This window comes from Anabrus simplex, chromosome 2 (genome assembly GCF_040414725.1).
Source record: "Anabrus simplex isolate iqAnaSimp1 chromosome 2, ASM4041472v1, whole genome shotgun sequence".
NCBI lineage: Eukaryota > Metazoa > Arthropoda > Insecta > Orthoptera > Tettigoniidae > Anabrus > Anabrus simplex.
The window spans coordinates 1,071,283,930-1,071,303,150 of NC_090266.1; the positions used below are offsets into that span (position 1 = coordinate 1,071,283,930).

The 19,221-nt window shown below is 39.0% G+C and overlaps 1 protein-coding gene across 2 annotated transcripts in view; it reads right to left on the reverse strand.

Moving 5' to 3' along the window:
- if (inflated) overlaps positions 1-19,221 on the reverse strand; it is a 691,187-nt gene that overhangs the window by 60,192 nt on the left and 611,774 nt on the right. For both annotated transcript variants that reach the window (XM_067142033.2, XM_067142032.2), the window contains 3 exons: positions 16,791-17,025; positions 9,021-9,187; positions 3,110-3,258 (listed from right to left, as the gene is read on the reverse strand). In XM_067142033.2, the coding sequence (XP_066998134.2) occupies positions 3,110-3,258; positions 9,021-9,187; positions 16,791-17,025 (551 nt within the window). The remainder of the gene's footprint in view (positions 1-3,109; positions 3,259-9,020; positions 9,188-16,790; positions 17,026-19,221) is intronic.

Sequence of the window (19,221 nt, forward strand, 5' to 3'; positions counted from 1 at the left end):
TAGTGATAAGTAAGCAATACATCAAGAAGTACAGCCAACCAGATTGCTCTGAAACTCTACACACAGTTCAAATTTTATATAGCAGCCAAAATAACAAGTAAAAGATACTTGTTCATGACCTATTTTTAAACATTACTTTTTCACAAAATAATACAAATGCTAAACTTGTTAATTTGTTTATTTTAAGTGATTTCTGAAGGGTTATTACCTTCAGAGTGGAAATTTTAAATGGGCTGTGCCAAAATATTTACTTTAAAATATTCAATCATTGCATGCTGTCTATAATTAGTGACATAATATATTATACAAAGAACATACAGATACACAGTGCAGCTGGCAGTACCATGTCAGGAGATTATTTGCATGAACACATTGCAAAAATTAAACAAGTCATTTTGTTGAGAAAAAACTGAAATGGGTAATGTAAGTGCCACAGTTGCATTACTTCTGTCTTAAGTTCCCTAAGCACAAGAATGAGTGCAGAATTCCTTACTCTTTTCCTAAATGAAATTCATTACAGAAAGTAAATCTTTCTTTTTAGCTTGAGTGTGTTCATGATCTGTCTGTTAGGTCATCAGCCGAGAGGCTGGTTGGGTCCTCAAGAAGCACCACCAGAGATTATTCGTTTCAACCAATAATAGTGCTAAATGGTTCTACATCCCATTAACCACATTTTTATGGTTTTTGAAGATGCCAAGATGCCGGAACCTTGTCCCTCGTGAGTTCTTTCGTGTGCCAGTAAATCTACAAACACTTTTTTTTTTTTTTTTTTTTTTTTTTTTTTTTTTTTACTGTTTGCTTTACGTCGCACCGACACAGATAGGTCTTATGGCGACCATGGGATAGGAAAGGGCTAGGAGTGTGAATGAAGCAGCCATGGCCTTAATTAAGGTACAGCCCGCATTTGCTTGGTGTGAAAATGGGAAACCACGGTAAACCATCTTGAGGGCTGCTGACAGTGGGGTTCGAACCCACTATCTCCCGGATCCTGGATACTAGCCGTACTTAAACGACTGCAGCTATTGAGCTCGGTGACAACCTTCAATTAGCACCAAACTGAGCCAGGATCAAACCTGCCTTGTTGGGCTCAGAAGACTAGTCTTCTAACACCTGAGCTGTTCAGCCCGGCAATATGCTGTTATACGGAAACCTTAAAAACCAATGGTGGTGCCAAAACAAGGTATACTAGGCAAGATAAGGAGTGAAGTAATTTGCCAATACTTTCTTCACTGAGACAGAAAGGGATACTGCAGCACTACTGATCCTATGAGAAACCCCTATATCTCAGCAACTTCCATATTGCCACACCCATAGACGAGACTGGAACTTTGGTGGAAGGTACATTTTACTCTGGTCTGAATCAAGAGACAGATGCAAAAATACTGCATCCATCAAGAAATGGCTGCAGGTGGTGTTCATGATCAACAGAGCGTAATTCCAACCGGACAGCTGCTATGTCATGGACACTATAACCTTTGAAATACAACATTACAAACTGGCCAATCTTCCATCTCACAGAATGTTTCTCGTACTTCAAGAATGAAAATCCACAGCCTGTTTCCAGTCATTCAATCAGGTCAGGGATGGAATGAATGAAGCTCCCATCTAGCGGCGAAGATAGGAAATGTGCCGGCTGCCAAAGCTTGTCGCACTCCTCTGGGGCAATGATAAATTAATAGATGAAATGTTAATGGAGAGTGTTGCTGGAATGAAATATGACAGGGAAACCTGAGTACCCGGAGAACAACCTGTCCTGCCTCCGCTTTGTCCAGCACAAATTTCACATGGAGTAACCAGGATTTCTACCACGGTGTCCAGTGGCGAGAGGCCGGCGCGCTGCCACCTGAGCCACGGAGGCTGCTTCTTCTTCTTCTTCTTCTTCTTCTTCTGCCTCCTAACACTAGGAATTTCAATTCCTACTTGCATGGACACAACATCTGCAATTTTTAGTTTCTTTATGCTTCTTGCAACTGAAAATGTCATATGCCTTATCAAAAATTTTTAAAACTCCTCCCATACTACTACTACTACTACTACTACTACTACATCATTTTCATTCTGTCCCTGAAGGGAACGGCAGGCCTCCTGAATGGTAACGCCGTCTCTCAGGCCAGGAAGAATTGCTATGGTGAAGGAGATGTGCGGAGAAGGTGAGAGGGTTGGCAGCCGAGGCCTATACTAGGAACTGTCGCGGGATTCGCCTTAGTTCAGGAGAATGAAAAGCCACGGAAAACCATTCTCAGGACAGCCAATGGTGGGGACCAGCCGTGTGGCCCAGCCCCTCCCCGTCTCTCGAATAAAGAAGCGTAGAGCTATGTAGAGCAGTGGCCACCCCTCCACTGCTCCGTTGGCTGGTAGGAGTGCAGAGCTGTTGGACCATGGATCAGCCGTGGCCACTTTGCATCCACACACTTGAAAAATTTTACGAGCCTAGTAATACTAATAATGTTATTTGCTTTATGTTCCACTAATTACTTACGGTTTTCAGAGATGTCACGGTGCCTGAATTTACTCTTGTTGAAGTTCTTTTATATGCCACTAAATCAACCGACACGAGGCTGATGTATTTGGGCACCTTTAAATACCATGGGACTGAGCCAGAATCAAACCTGCCAAGTTGGGGTGAGAAGGCCAGCGCCTCAAACGTTTGAGCCACTAAGCCCGGCCCTAGTAATACTGGTATAACTGGTATAACATTGTTAGGAACTTGGTATTTTTAGACCTTTGAGGATAAAGCTGAGAAACTGTGTCCAACCATCAAACTTTTACACACTACAAAATGAATACAAAGCAGCACTAGAGATGTACTAGCTGAGCACAATCACATCTATCCCCTTTAGAAAGTGAAAACCTGACAGAGATCTACCAAATGCTATCTGTGGGTATCTGTTAGAACTACTTCAAATTGGCATAGTGAAGTGCTTTTTAAAGAAATGTTGGCCTTGGCACATAGATCATATTGATGCCCATAATAATTTTTCTTTTCAATTAAAGCACTCAGTCCATTTACAATTTCCACTCTTCATGTGTGACTTACACCTTGAGTTCAAAGTACAGCAAAATATAAAGAATGAGTTATGTTTTAATATTTAGATACTACTGTATTTACCTCAATGAAAACTTCAATAATCTCACAAAACAGGGAGTTCTTTGTCAGTGTTAAAGGAAATGTCATAGTACTCCGATACTCATTTCTTCTGAAAAACATCCGTGGATTTCTTGGTTTTGCAGCATCCAAGGTCACTTTTATCACAACCTCTGAAATAACATGCACATACATAAGGTGACAGATTACTCACAGAATGTTATATTTCATAGTATAACCTGCATATCTGATGACTGGAAATAAGATAGATAGATAGATAGATAGATAGATAGATAGATAGATAGATAGACAGCAATGTATGAGGAAGTGGAGTTTGTCCTTGACTCTACTTTCTGGTGTTTGCTCTGCCCACACCAGCCTGTCATTGTGTTCATCCTTTGTGTGTGTTCATATCTTCCTTTCCAGCTTCCTGTATGCCAACCCCTTTGTCCTTCTTCCTAATACGGGGTCAGCAATGAGCCGAGATGAAATTAGATGACAAGATTTTATGGCCAGATGTCCTTCCTGTCTCCAACCTCAATTGAGAAGCTAATAAAGATGAAATGAATGACTGTGAATGAAATTGGGGAAGTTAGTGGAAGGAGTCTGCTGTGGCCTATGTGGAGGACCTGTCCTGGAATTTGCCTGGAAGTAAAAATGGGAAATCACAGAAAACCATTCTCAAGAGAGCCGACAGTGGGGTTTGAATCTACTCCTCCCCTGAATGCAGAGCTTGGCTCCATAGCTGTAGCATGTTAACATGCTCGGTCCTTTCCAGCTCCCAAATTTTTATAAATGTTCATACCCTTATTTGTTCCCTTTCCAACACCCGTTATATAGGGAGTAGGAAAAATAAGCTTTCTTCAATTTATCCAAAATATTTCCAGGGTCACTGGAGCCTGGGTTTTGGCCGGTGGTCTACGACCAAGACCACGCAAAACGAATATGGAGACTGCAGCCTGATTAATTGTGATTGCTAAACTACATTACACTACTTTCCACCCAAAGTTTAGTCTGGATAAGAAATCGTGAGTTACGAGGGTTGGTTCCTATATCATAATTTTAATTGTCCTGATCAGCTTTACCATGGCCTGTGATTTATTGGATGTCAATTTCCCGATGAAACCAATCAGGTTCATCTCTCTTTGTGTGTTTGTTCCTTCCATGGCTATGATCAAAAGTCAAAAGCAAGGTTACGATTTTGTGTTCATTCCAAGTTCTCTAACTCATAACATCTCTATGAATATTTCCTCTCAGTCTCTGCTTTATGATAATGCTATTGGTTTTACACCCCATTACCTACATTTTAATGAATTTTGGAGATTTTCAGAAGCCAAATTTTTGTCTCACAGGAGTTCTTTTACATGCCTGTAAATCTACTACCATTGAGGCTGGCATATTTGAGCACATTCAAATACCAGACTGGGCAGAGATCATACTTGCTAACTTGAGCTCAGAAAAACAGCTCTCTACCATCTGAACTACTCAGCCCGGCACCTCTCTCCCTTTGTTCCAGCTTTCTCCATATCCTAACTTCCCAGAGAAAGAACTGAGATATCCCTAGAATAATAGTCTAACCTGAATGAGTGTGGATACACTAACATGCAAACAAGCTTGGAAACAGAAATAATCATGTTGGAAGATAAGAAATACAAAGGGGATTGATGAGTGGTGAGACAATCTATTAAGACAGCAGTGTGTGAAAATATTAAGATTGTCCTTCCATGTTTTTGTATTTATTCCTGTCTCCTTTACTATTCCTCCCTCTTCCTAACTGGCCTGTCATTACGGTTATCTTATTATGTGTTCCTTGTTATGTTACTATCTTTCTATATATGACCTGATCTGTCAGATGTTCGTTCCTTCCATTACTTCTATTGACCCATTGGGTTCCTTTCACCTTGTGCATTTGTTGAGTGTTCCAATTTTTTACCACCTTTTACCACTTTTTTCTTTTTGTCCCTTCCGATTTCATGTGTTTATCCAGCTTTCTTCTGAAATGAAATGGTGTATGGCTTTTAGTGCCAGGAGATCCCAGGACGGGTTCGGCTCGCCAGGTACAGGTCTTTTGATTTGACACCCGTAGGTGACCAGCACATCGTGATGAGGATGAAATGATGATGAAGACAACACATACACCCAGTCCCCGTGCCAGGGAAATTAACCAATGATGGTTAAAATTCCCAACCCTGCCAGGAATCGAACCCGGGACCCCTGTGACCAAAGGACAGCATGCTAACCATTTAGCCATGGAGCCGGACAGCTTTCTTTTAATCCTACACTTCCCACATCAAGCAAGAAAATATGTCAGGATGGCAATTCAGCCTGCCTCTCTGATAAAGCTGGGAAGTAGAAACCTGCCCACTGAGAAGCCAAGAAGAAATGGAACTGGGTTTAATGAGAAGAGGATCTATCTATTTGAAGAAGGCAGCATATGAATTTGTGGAAATTGTCCTTATCCTTTGTGTTTTTACACACTGGCAGAGCGAAATATCCAAACACCATGAAATAAGGAATATAAAATACGTAAATATTGACAATATATTTGTTGATGTAACGTATTTAATTGATTAAGGTACAAGACTACAGGTTAATATCCGCATGAGAAAAGCCATTGCTACTGTGCCATGCTGGTGCATTAATAACCGGTGTAATTGCCTGATCGTTGAATGCAGGCATGCAAACGTGCACGCATTGTGTCATACAGGTGCTGATGTCAGTTTGTGGGATGGAGTTCCATGCCTGTTGCATTTGGTCGGTCAATAAAGGAACGGTTAATGCCGGTTGTGGATGATCCTGGAGTTGTCGTCAAATAATCTCCCATGTGTGCTCGAATGGGGAGAGATCGGGGGATCCAGCAGGCAAAGGCAACATGTCGACACTTTGTAGAGCACGTTGAGTTACAACAGTGGCATGGGGGTGTGTATTATCTTGTTGGAAAACACCCTCGAGAATGCTGTTCATGAATGGCAGCACAACAGGTCGAATCACCAGATGGACGTACACATCTGCAGTCTGGGTGCATGGGATAGCCACGAGAGTGCTCCTGCTGTCTTAGGAAATTGCTCCCCAAACCAGAACTCCCGGTGTAGGTCCAGTGTGTACAGCCACAGACAGGTGGGATGCAAGCGCCGACCTGGCCTCCTTCTAACCAACACACGGCCATCACTGGTACCAAGACAGAACCGGCTTTCATCGGAAAACACAATGAACCTCCACTCCATCTTCCAATGAGCTCTCGCTTGACACCACTGAAGTCGCGGACAGAGGTGGTTTGGGGTAAGTGGAATGCATGCCGCAGGGCGTCTGGCTCGGAGCTGTCCTTCGAGTAAACGATTTTGAACAGTTTGTTGCATCACTGTGGTGCCAACTGCTGCTCAAATTGCTACTGCAGACGCAGTCCACTGTACCACAGCCATACGCCGAACATGGTGGTCCTCCCACTCGGTGGTGCCACGGGGACGTCCTGAGCCCGGTCTTCTTGCAAGCGTACTTGCTTGTGACCAATGCTGCCAGCACGCATGCACAGTGGAAACATTCCTGCCAAGTCGTTCTGCAATAGCGCGGAAGGAAAATCCACCTTAACATAGCTCTATTAATCAATCAATGAATATTCAAGATAAACTTAAATATTATAATTGAGCAGTCCGCCTATTCAATACAATATATAATTTATTAATATCTAGGACATGTTTCATCCCCTAAGGGACATCATCAGCTAATAACAAATTAACATTAATATATCAGTAATAAATATTAAAATTGGAAAGACACATTAAATGTTTGACAATTTAAAATAAGATCTTCAAATTTTATTTTAAATTGTCAAGCATTTAATGTGTCTTTCCAATTTTAATATTTATTACTGATATATTAATGTTAATTTGTTATTAGGTGATGATTTCCCTTAGGGGACGAAACATGTCCTAGATATTAATAAATTATATATTTTATTGAATATTATAATATTTAAGTTTATCTTGAATATTCATTGATTGATTATAGTCAATACGGGATTAGTATTACTTGAAATGAAACTGTTAAAGCTGATCACTTGATACAGCCTCGTTCAATCACAGTGAGCTGTTGATACTGGCCTCTTCGTAGTCGGAAAGGCATTCTTGACCCACTCACAGTCACTCCGTCCAATCTCACAGGTAACTAACGCTCTCGCACACTACAGCCCGTATTTAAAGCAAACCTGATGTGCCGCTACTGATGGGGCTGCTACTAGCACCACGCTAATGAGATTTGTGGGAAATTTGAAACAACGTCATCTTTCAGATGTACAGTATAAACATGCCTACCAACGTTTGTTAATCTAGCACAACCCCCTCCTGGTGTTTGGATACTTTCTTCCACCAGTGTATTTTTCTCGGTCTCCTTTTCTGTTGCTCGCTCTTTATTAGCTTCTTGTTTTCCCCTTCATGTTCCTTTCTAAATATAACTGAAGTTAAGAACTGGTGAAGTACAGAAAAGAATGCCAGGTCCATTGTACCACCTTATCACATTCTATATTGTTGAATGACTTCCGCCTTTCTCTCAAAAAACCTTCAGTTTTCTTGCTACTTGCACTCCCCACTAAAATACATTACAGCCAAAAGTGGTTAGGACATTTTTGTGGGGACCAAAAAAACCACATCATAAAGAGGGAACGTGCTAAAAAATGACGAACAATTACACTGTTAAATTTAAGGTTAGGTTTGAAAGTAAAACTAATTACAATGAAAACAAAGAAACAAGTGTTTACAATTATAATTAATTAAATAAATAAAGAAATAATACATTTTAAGAACACCAACACAGTAAAACATCAAGGAAGAACATTCTTAGAGACACGAACTATACACGTTGCTTACAATTATGTTTAAAGTTATCATAGGAATGCCCAACATCTGGGTGATTTGCATACATTTCATGTGAGGATTAGCATCCGCTTTCTCAATAAACTTTAATTTTTCATCATTTGCAAACTGGCTAGCTTTGTTCTTCTCCATAACTGAATGTCCTGCAAACCACTGTGTGCAAGTACAGTAGGCCTAATTTATGGACATAGTTACACAATTCACTTACGAACATAAAATTAAGCACCAACACGTCAGCTGTATACGTACGTACAGTAGGGTTAATTTACCTATGTTGTTACAGAATTCACTTACAAACATAAAATTAAGCACCAACATGTCACACGAGCTACTGTTGCACGATCCAAAGAAGAACACGCCCAGATCAAAGACTGGCTTGAGAGTGACACTCCCTGCAGCTGTAGGCCAATATGCTAGGGCCGTGAAATTAAGTTCTCTACCAAGTCCTTACCCAGGCCAGTCGATGCTAGCGCATCGTACACGCAACGTGGCCGGGGACGCTAATTTAAATTTTGTATGGTGGGAGTTACGAACGTACTAAAGAGTGACTTACATCTGCTATCCAGGTTTCGATAGCATGTATTTAATAGGACATGGACTGGTACTTTGGAATAATGACGTAATAAAGATGGAAACGCGCTAGTCAGGTATGTCTTAACCACTTTTAGCTGGATAAGGTTTAATTATTTACAGAATAATGTATGAAGTTTTTCATCTCAACTGCAATCAGCAAACACAAGTAACGGCATTAATGACTTGCTGATCTACTACATATTATTTTGCTATTAATTTTACATTGCACTCAGAGAGACAGGTCTTATGGCAATGATTTGCTTGGACCAAGAAGTAGTGCCCTAGCATATGCCTTTATGAAAATGGGAAACCACAGAAAAAGATCTTTAGAGCTGCCAACAATGGGGCTCAAGCCCACCATTTCCCAAATGCAAGCTCACAGGTATGTGCCCCAAACCACACAGCCAACTCACTCAGTCTACTATAAATAACATAAGTAATAAAATATGAAACATTTTACTAATCAGAATTAGTAATTTGGAGTGCAAATTCCATACCTTGGTTATTTTCTGTCCCTATGCCACTGTACTCAAGACAGATGTTCACAGATGTACAGATGGCTGGTAACCCATTTCTGACAGTGCAATTTGGTTGTTCTAGGGTGATAAATTTTGACTCTGTGGTAAAAGTCACCGATGCCTTCATCTTCACAACAGGCCGGGCCCTGAATGGAAACAAAGAAACTGAGTTAACATACAACTCAATGACCGTTATAATCTAGAGCAATGGAAGGTGTATGAAAATGTCAAATGTTCACATCATATGGTATTACTTCTATGTCCAGAAGTGTTGAAAAGCTTATACTAATAACATGAGTGTTATATTCATTGTAGGCCTACATATTTTAGGTAGAAATGGGCCAGTTCTGGTACATATATACCAAAAGATGTTAATAAATCAGAAATCTGTTTTACTCTTATCACACAGTAAGTCATTTCCAAATATATGTAACAGTACTTCTTGCATGCATCCTCAAAATGACATTTCATAATCTACAGTAGTAAGTGAGGGCATTGTTTGAAGATTTGAAGATGGGGGAGAGAGACAGTGTGGACGTGTCCTGCCCAATGTTTTTCCGTTGCAGCTATTGAGCTCTGTGATTAGGTACTTGTTCCTTTTCTGTACTTACAGTAAAACCTCAATTATCCGTTCTAATGCCCGGGAAGGGGTGAACGGTTAATAAAAAAGACCTGGATAATCCATACTACTAATTTTAATGGACTTAAAATTACATAAAATACATACCGTATAACCTCAAAATGCAGTGCATTAAACCCTCTTTAAAACCAAAATGTAGTCAAAGCTACTACAATACATACTAAATATTCACCTAAATTACCAGCAGACAATAAATAATTAATTTACCTGGTGTCATTTAAGCTGCTTTAAAATAATCCGTTACTTTTTTTTTTTTTTTTTTTTTTTTTTCTGCACTCTCCTACAACTTAGTTTCTTCTTTATGTCCATTCTAAGCTAATTATAAGAATGTCTGAAAAATCCATATCGTCCTCTTGCTCCAAGAATTCCAACATTTCAGCCGACTCCAGTGCAGTCTGAAGCGGTACGTGTCACTTCAAAGCTGACTGCCGAGTTCCCTTTCACGCTTTTATTTATTATTTCGTCAGGTAATACATTGTCAGTATGAAGCCACACCTCAATGTTACTTTCATCCACTTCTCCAAAATGAATGTTATTTTCAATATTCCTCAGGATATCTTTGATCATCAATCCCTCATTTTTATCTTCATCACTGAACCCATGAAAATCATCGGCGAGCTCTTCGACATCAACATACAATTTTCTCCACGATCGAGTGGTGTTCTGAGTGGTTACTAGATCCCATGATTTCTGGGCAAGATAAAGAGCGCTTCTTTAAGATTGAGTTTTTACCCAAACTCAACCATCAACATTTCTTCGGAAAGTAAGAGGTCTAGCAATTCCCGCTTATTATGCGCCTTAAAGGTTGCGATGATGCCTTGGTCCACTGGCTGAATTAATGAAGTTACATTAGTTGGCAAATAGGAAACAAAAATGTTTCCATCCTCTGATTTCAACTCTGTATCAACTGGGTGAAAGGGTGCATTATCAGGAAAAAGGATGGCCTTTAATGGCAAGCCTTTGGACGCCAAGAAATCTCAAACCTGCGGAACGAACTTATTATGGAACCAAGTCCTAAAAAAAATTGCGTGTCATCCGTGCAGATTTGTTATGACAATAATCTACTGGGAAATATTTTACCACTGTTCCTTTGAAAGAATGCAGATTTTTGCCTTACCAACAACAGCTAATTTTAATTTATGGTCACCACTAGCGTTCGTACAGCACAAGATGGTAACGCGCTCTTTACTAGATTTGTGACCAGGAGCAGATTTCTCTTTTGCAGCAGCTAGTGTTTTACTGGGTAAACACTTCCAATAAAGTCCAGTTTCAACGACATTGTACACTTCACTTAGAACAAAATTGTATCTTTCAATTATGCGCTTAAACTCATATCTGAAGTTTTCTGCTGCACCGCTGTCACCACTTAGTTTTTCGCCTTTGTTGTCTAATTCTTAAATGCCATGTCTGTCTTTAAATCTCTGTAGCCAACATTGGACGCTGGTGAGGACCCTGAGAGCCCCATCTTTCATTAAAAATTTGTGCCTGCCTTGTTATCAAAGGACCACTCTTTTGCTGAAACCACGTGAATTACGCAGCATCCAGTTCTTTTAAAGATGATTCTTTCATTGTTTTTCTTTTAGCGAGTCCATGTGAACTGTCAGAACTCGCCGAAAACTGCAACACATTGTCTTTATTCTTCATTAGGTCCCGCACTGTTGTCACACCCACACCGAACTCTGATGTTAAATTTGAGACTAGTTCACCTTTTTTAACCGTTTTATTATATTAACTTTATTTTGTATGCTTGAAACGACACGTTTTCTTTTTACTGCAGATTTCGATCTCAACATTTCTCAGCTGTTAAAACAGAAAATAAATGTTCAACTTTATCAGTCACTCTCACATTTCCTTACTTTGCACTACAGTACAGAATGCAGCCTACATGTTTACTAACAGCGGAGGTTGACTATGACTGACCACTGGGGAGGCTGGTTTCCGATTCCTGTGCATTGTGAAATGCTTACGATGCAGTAGCCTGTGGTGAAAATATTTAACCCTGAAAGATCTATGTATGGTACTCGGAGATGTTACATGCTACCGAATAAGTTGTAGGTATCATTCTGAAGTAGAAATGACCAACATACCATATTCTACGCTCGGTGGGTTGGGAGAGGGCACATTACAGTACATTATTCGTCAACAATGGAATGGATAATAAAGATTGTAAATTTTAATAGCATCCCTCTTCTTTCATAACAGTTAAAGGTAAAATAATTTTCCCATAACATAAAATTACGTAGTAAAAAAGTGTATGAAGTCATGTCTCCAATGCCGATTGCTGGTCTATGCACATGTACGTGCAGTAGGTACTGTACGTTATGATCGTGGACTCAGGAGTCTGAGTCAATGTACAGTCGCTCCAAAACAGAATACTGTATCAAGAAACCTGGACGGCAAGAGCTGGGCTGAGTGGCGCAGACTGTTGACCCCAACATGGGAGGTTCCATCCTAGCTCAGTTCGATGGTATTTGAAGGTGCTCAAATACGTCAGCCTCGTGTTGGTAGATTTACTGGCACATAAAAGAACTCCTGCGAGACAAAATTTTGGCACCACGGCGTCTCCGAAAAATGTCAAAGTGGTTAGTGGGACGTAAAACCAATATTATTATTATTATTATTATTATTATTATTATTATTAACATCAAGAGTCCGCTCATTCAGTTTTGGAGTGACGGTACAATGCTTTTTTTTTTAAATTGAGATTTTTCTTTGGCGACGGATAATCCGCAGAACGGTTAATCGAGAGACAGGTAATCGAGGTTTTATTGTATATGAAATAGACTTTCAGCTGATTAGGTTGTGTCGAGTACATATGGTACATGGAGAAGAGATGTTCAGTACAGAACAAAAATTAACAACCAAACAACACCTTTTTGTTTACACCACACTTACCCCTTATTAATTCATAAGAAAACCAGAAGCTACGTTCACCGACAACATTAACAGATGCCATCTTGTCCATATGTACTCAGCACAACCTAACAAGTTGTAAGTCCATTTCAAGCCCAACAATAACTAGTTCATTGAATTAAGTTTCGAAGCATTTCAGAGATACTCGAATTTTTTTTCCACTACGCATGCACTATGGATGTTGTAGAGGTATTGATGCATGTTACTATAAACATCAGTTTATGCCCTAAATTTAAAGGTTATTATAGATAAGCAGTTGACAGACTTTTCCAGCTCTCCTTATTCTAGGCCTTATATTTGAGAATAATGTAGAATAAGTGAAAGAATTTAAAATATACCAGTAATTTATTTTAATAACAATTAAGACATGTGGCTGAAATATATGAAAAAAATCACACATCAACTAAAGTGTTGATATCAAACTGATGCTTCCAACGTATGTTCATCCTGAAGTGGACTTTAAATAAACATTTAACTAAATTAATTTATTTATTAATTCCAATCACATGAATTTACGTGAAAGTTAAAATGACAATTTGCCTTTTAGAACTGAACCTACGCTTCAGTTCACAGACATAGTTAAAAAAAAGCTGGAAGAGAGATGTTGGAAAATGGACAGAAGGAGGGTACCAGAACAAACACTACAATATGTGCCCAATGGGGAAAATATCTATTGGATGTCCGATGAAAAGATGGACGAAGTCCGTAATGGACCACATGGTCTGATACTTGGCTGGACGACTATGCTGATGAGGAATTCAGATACATAAAACTGTTTTCTTTTTAACTGGTTCTGCACACTGAAGAACCCAACAGTTCAAAATTGACAGAGTCAAAACTGAAAAGAGATGGCCTCAGATATTACAAAAAAAAAATTACAAAATTAATAAAAAATGTTTAAATCTCACAAGAGCATGGAACATCAATGGGATGGATCACAATTTTTAATGCTGTATTCCTCAACTTATCAAGTCAAATGTTATTTTTCTTCTGAGTAAGTTGTCTATGCCCCCTGTAAATATTTCGTGCCCTTCCGCAGAGGGGGATGGCCCCAAGTTTGGAAACCACTGATATAGACCATTTTACTTTTACTTCTTACTAGAGTATATTATTTTAGACATAAGCTTTTGGGCTTTTGCCATGTCAAAAAACAAGGTGAATTTTTTAAGTTTCGCAGAGAAATTTGCTGTGTGTCTTCAGAAGAAAATCTTGTCTGTTCACGATGAAAACTTCACCGATAATAAACGTTACAATTTAAGAATGCTTTACCATTGGTCTCTAGTAAGTGGTACTCTCGTTTGTCACTAGATAGCTCACTGGGCACAGAGTGAACAGTCTTGTGATGAGAATATAAATTCGGAAAACACTGAAATTATGTAACAATAGTGAATCTAAAAAAAAAATAGCATATTACTAGCTATTAACCACGGCTTCACTCGCATGAATTTCGTAATTTGGTAAAAGTAATCGCTCCTCCGTACTGCACCAAGACAGTATCTGATGTCCGGCTTCATGGCTAAATGGTTACCATGCTGGTCTTTGGTCACAGGGGTCCCAGGTTCGACTCCCGGCAAGGTCGCAAATCTTAACCATCATTGGTTAATTTCGCTGGCACGGGGTCTGGGTGTGTGTGTTGTCTTCATCATCATTTCACCATCATTACGACACGCAGGTCACCTACGGGTGATCAATCGAAAGACTTGCATTTGGCAAGCTGAACACGTCCTTGGACACTCCCGGCACTAAAAGCCATATGCCATTTCATTGCATTATCTGACAATCCCTAAAGTATAAAAACTTGCCAAAAAATTTAATTTCTTTCATCCAGAGCCTCTCTGTAAACCATATTTATGGTATTGCCTTCCGGGGCTAAAATGACCAGGCTACTGGAAAAGCTAACTCTGTAACATGCTACATAGAACTGTACATGTGCGAAATAGTCCTCTCTCAAATCGAAGAAGAAGAAGAAAAATTACATTATTCTTTATTTTTGAAGGAGATCCCAAATACCTATTTCCACGTCTGTAACATCTTCAGTTTGAGATATATGTATCCCCCACCAAAAAAAAATTCAAACACATTATCAGCCCCCCCCCCCCAACCAAAGTGGATTAAAAAAAAAAAAAGACTATGCATTTCTTTATTTTTAAAGGAGATTCCAAGTACCAATTTTCACACCTGTAACATCTTTACCTTCTGAGATACATGTATCCTCATAAAAAGAATTCAACTCCTTCACTTCTTTCCATCCCCCCCCACACATATATGGATTTTCCAAAAACAAAAAGGTATGTGCTTTATTTTTAAAGGAGATTTGAAATACCAATTTTTACATCTGTAACATCTTCAGTGTTTGAGATATAAGTATCCTCACAAAAAAAGGATTAAACTAATTTTTTCACTTCTTTTCACACTCCACTTAAGGGGACTTGTATGTGAACATCATTTATAAAACTTTAATATTTGCTTATATTCATGGTACTCCTGCTACTGAAGTTTATAATGTGCAAGGTTATAATTATTATGATAATTTCACTATAACTTTAAAAGTATTTTAAACCCATCAAAGTTGTTCTTTCCCAAAAATTCCTTTTGTTATAAATTTGTTAATGATTGTAACATTCAATAAATTTTGTCACTTAATGGGATGGTACATGTATCTCAGAAACCAGCAACTTGACTGGAATAAAATTTTTAATAGATATACACCATAATCTGGTCTTTTAAGTAGACCATAATTGCATTTCTAGTGTTTGATAATTCTGCCGAGAGAATTTTTATATTTACAAATACAAAATATTGACAATTTTCAGTTGTTTGAAACCTACAACCTGTTTTCCAGTCATTGACCGGGTCAGGGATGTAATGAATGAAGCAGATATAGGCTATTAGTACGATGGGGTCGCCACTCCCAAAGTGATTTATTAATGAATGATAGATGCTATGAAATGAGAATGGAGTGTGTTGCTGGAATGAAAGATGACAGGGAAAACCGGAGTACCGGGAGAAAAACCTGCCCCGCCTCCGCTTTGTCCAGCACAAATCTCACATGGAGTGACCAAGATTTGAACCACGGTATCCAGTGGTGAGAGGCCGACGCGCTGCCGTCTGAGCCATGGAGGGTCCTTTCATTTGTTTATCCCAACTAAATATTGGAAGTATTCCACCTAGAATCCTAAAAATGGTCTGCATTAATCTAATATATGCCTAACAGTTCTGTATAAAATTTCAGCTCTGTATCTTCAACGTTCTGAGATACATAAACCAACCCATGTAGTGGCAAAATTTATCGAATGTTTCAAAAACTCATTAAAAAAAAGTAACATAAGTAATTTCTGGGAAAGCACTACATTTGTGTTTTTTTTTTTTTTTTTTCATGTCGCACTGACACAGACAGGTCTTATGGCAACGATTGGATAGGAGAGGCCTAGGAGTGGGAAGAAGCAGTCATGGTCTTAAGGTACACAGCCCCAGCATTTGCCTGGTGTGAAAATGGGAAACCAGGCAAAACCCTCTTCAGGGCTGCGGACAGAGGGATTCGAACCCACTATCTCCCAGATGCAAGCTTACAGCTGCGCGCCCCTAACCGCACGGCCAACTCGTCCGGTCATTTACAGGTTTAAAATACTTCTAAACATATAGTGAAATTATCACAATAATTATAATCTTGTGCATTCTAAACTTCAGTAGCAGCATTACCATGAATATAAGCATATATTGAAGCATTTTCTATGATGTTCACGTACAAGTCCCCTCAAGTTGCTTTTCTGAAAACAGACAAATGCACGTTTCTTTATTTTTAAAGGAGATTCTAAATACCAATTTTCATGTATTTAAACTGGTCAAGTTTTTGAGATAAACATATACTCTTAAAAATTCATCCCCCTTTTCACCCCCTTAGCGATGGAATATCCAAAAATCCTTCTTTAGTGAGCACCTACACTGTAATGTAAATGTATCCCTAAAATTTCATTTTTTTATGTACAGCAGTTTGGGCTCTGCTATGGTCAGTCAGTCAGTCAGTCAGTCAGTCAGTCAAGACATGTTATTATATATTATATAGGTTTCTTTCCATATTATTTAATTTGAAGTTAACAGGTTCTCTCCTTTTTATGTAGTAGGTATAACACTAAACAAAGGAGAAGCTAACTGTATGTTTGAAACATTGGAGGTAATGTTTGCACACATGATTTTACCTGAACATGAAAGCCATATTTGTTTCATATGCTCCAATCACTAGGTCTGGATATTCATTTTCATCCATATCCAATCCAGCAGACACAGAGAAGCCAAATGTGGACAAACTGCCGGAAAAATCATCTGCACGTAACACCTGAGAATATTTCTCCATGATACCATTCTTCGAGCCCATGTAGATATATACAGCACCTCTTCCACCAAGGCCATCGTATGGTGCACCAACAGCAATATCTGTAGAAAATAATATAAATAAGCATTTAGACATTTGACAAACTTACAAAGGGAGAAGCAAGAAGCTTTTAATTTTTTACGACTGTTGATATCACAATCATAGCCACAGAATCTCCAGCTTTAAATGGAATTTGAAGTAAAGGGGTGTGACTTGAATTTTCATAAACAAAATCCTACATGCACTGGCCCACCTTTCAACTGTGATTACCTTGATGACAAGTCAGTGACAATGTCACTCATCTGTCACACCACATATAAAAGGAGAAGAGATAACACCAAACAAATTATTTAAAAAAATTAATACATACACTTTTGAACACATAATTGGTTGGTAGTAGTTTAATCTTGACAAAGAAACATTTAATAATGCATAGGTGGCTCATATAACAGCTAATGTCGGTTCTGCATTTTTATTATTTCTTTTTTACAATCTGCTTTACGTCGCAATGACACAGATAGGTCTTATGGCAATGATGGGATAGGAAAGGGGTAGGAGTGGGAAAGAAGTGATTGTGGCCTTAGTTAAGGTACAACCCCAGCATTTGCATGGTGTGACAATGGGAAATGACGGAAAACCACCTTCAGGTTTGCCGACAGTGGGTTTCGAAGTGCGCAGCCACCTGCGCGACAATTCTGTAATTACAGTAGAACCCCGCTTAACCAAACTTTGCTTAACCGAAAACCGGCTTAACCGAAATGCTCTGGCAAAATTGTGTTTTAATATTTTGTTTTTACCCCCTTTTTTAGTCGTCGATATCCGTAATTCGCCTGCTATATGTGCTGAGAGCTACTAGGCAAACCCTATTTTGACAGTAGCAGTTCTGAGAATCGAGTTACAGCACATTATAGATTTAATGCATAGGAGGTAAGATCGATTTCTAATTTTTATTAAAATACAATACCACACGCTTAAATTACAATACTGTAATAAAATACTGTGTACGGTATTCAGTTCAGTAGTAACAAAATAAATTGTTTCATTATTTCAGATTGCTTTGCGCTTGGTTGAACAATGCAATGAATCTACACCAGCAGATGTACTGTTGATTAAATGGCGGCGCGCATAGCTGCACGACAGCACTGCACCAAGAAAATTCAGAAGAAAATCACTGATTTTATACAATGAGTGAGATTATGTAAACATTTTAATGTTAATATACAGTAAGCACCTTTGGTTAACAGAGTTTGTGCAATTTTATTTCGACATTTAACTTCCAAAACCCGGGCTGAGTGGCTCAGACGGTTAAGGCGCTGGCCTTCTAACCCCAACTTGGCAGGTTCGATCCTGGCTCAGTCCGGTGGTATTTGAAGGTGCTCAAATACGACAGCCACGTGTCGGTAGATTCACTGGCACGTAAAAGAACTCCTGCGGGACTAAATTCCGGCACCTCGGCGTCTCCGAAGACCTTAAAAAGTAGTTAGTGGGACGTAAAGCAAATAACATTATTATTATTAACTTCCAAAAATATTTACCATGTGTCATCCGAAAAAATGCTTCAACCGAAATGGTTCCGTCCCTTTTATTTTGGATAAATGGGGTTCTACTGTAATAACACTGGCACAATGAGAGACTATCTATAGGAACCCTAATTATTAGTAATAACACACAGATTTAAGGTATTCTGAACAGATTTCTAGTGATGGGAAAAGTAAAAAGAAAAAGTAATTGGGCTGATTTAGTTACCTGCGCATCGTAAATTCAAAGTCCCGATTCTCATCGTATTACATCTATATAAAAATACCTCGCTTATCAAGTCATGAATTTTCACTATTACCGCTTAGTACGATTACATTTTTCCTAGCCCTGAAAATGTTATTTGTCATCCGTTGTGGAAGAAACGTGATTTCCAACTCTGGTGAGAGCCCTTGCCGCAGTTGCATGATAATGGGAAAAGGCCTTGTATTCTTGAACTTCACAGGACAAATTGCACCTTCGGGGAGCAAGCCATTAGCCTCAGAAATGCTCATTTTTGCTTGCCGGTTAGCAGTGAAACTGCAGAATAACACAACGAACCTGTTTGTGCTTGTATTTCGCATTCTATTCAAAAGTTAGAAATATATTTTGTGTTTAGTTGTACAGTGAAGGGTAGCGAATATTTGTCGCACAATAGCAGGCATCTTGAACATAATCGTTGAAGTTGACCAGTATGGTGCATATTTGTCTTGGGATAGCCTAATTATGGATACGGAAAAAGT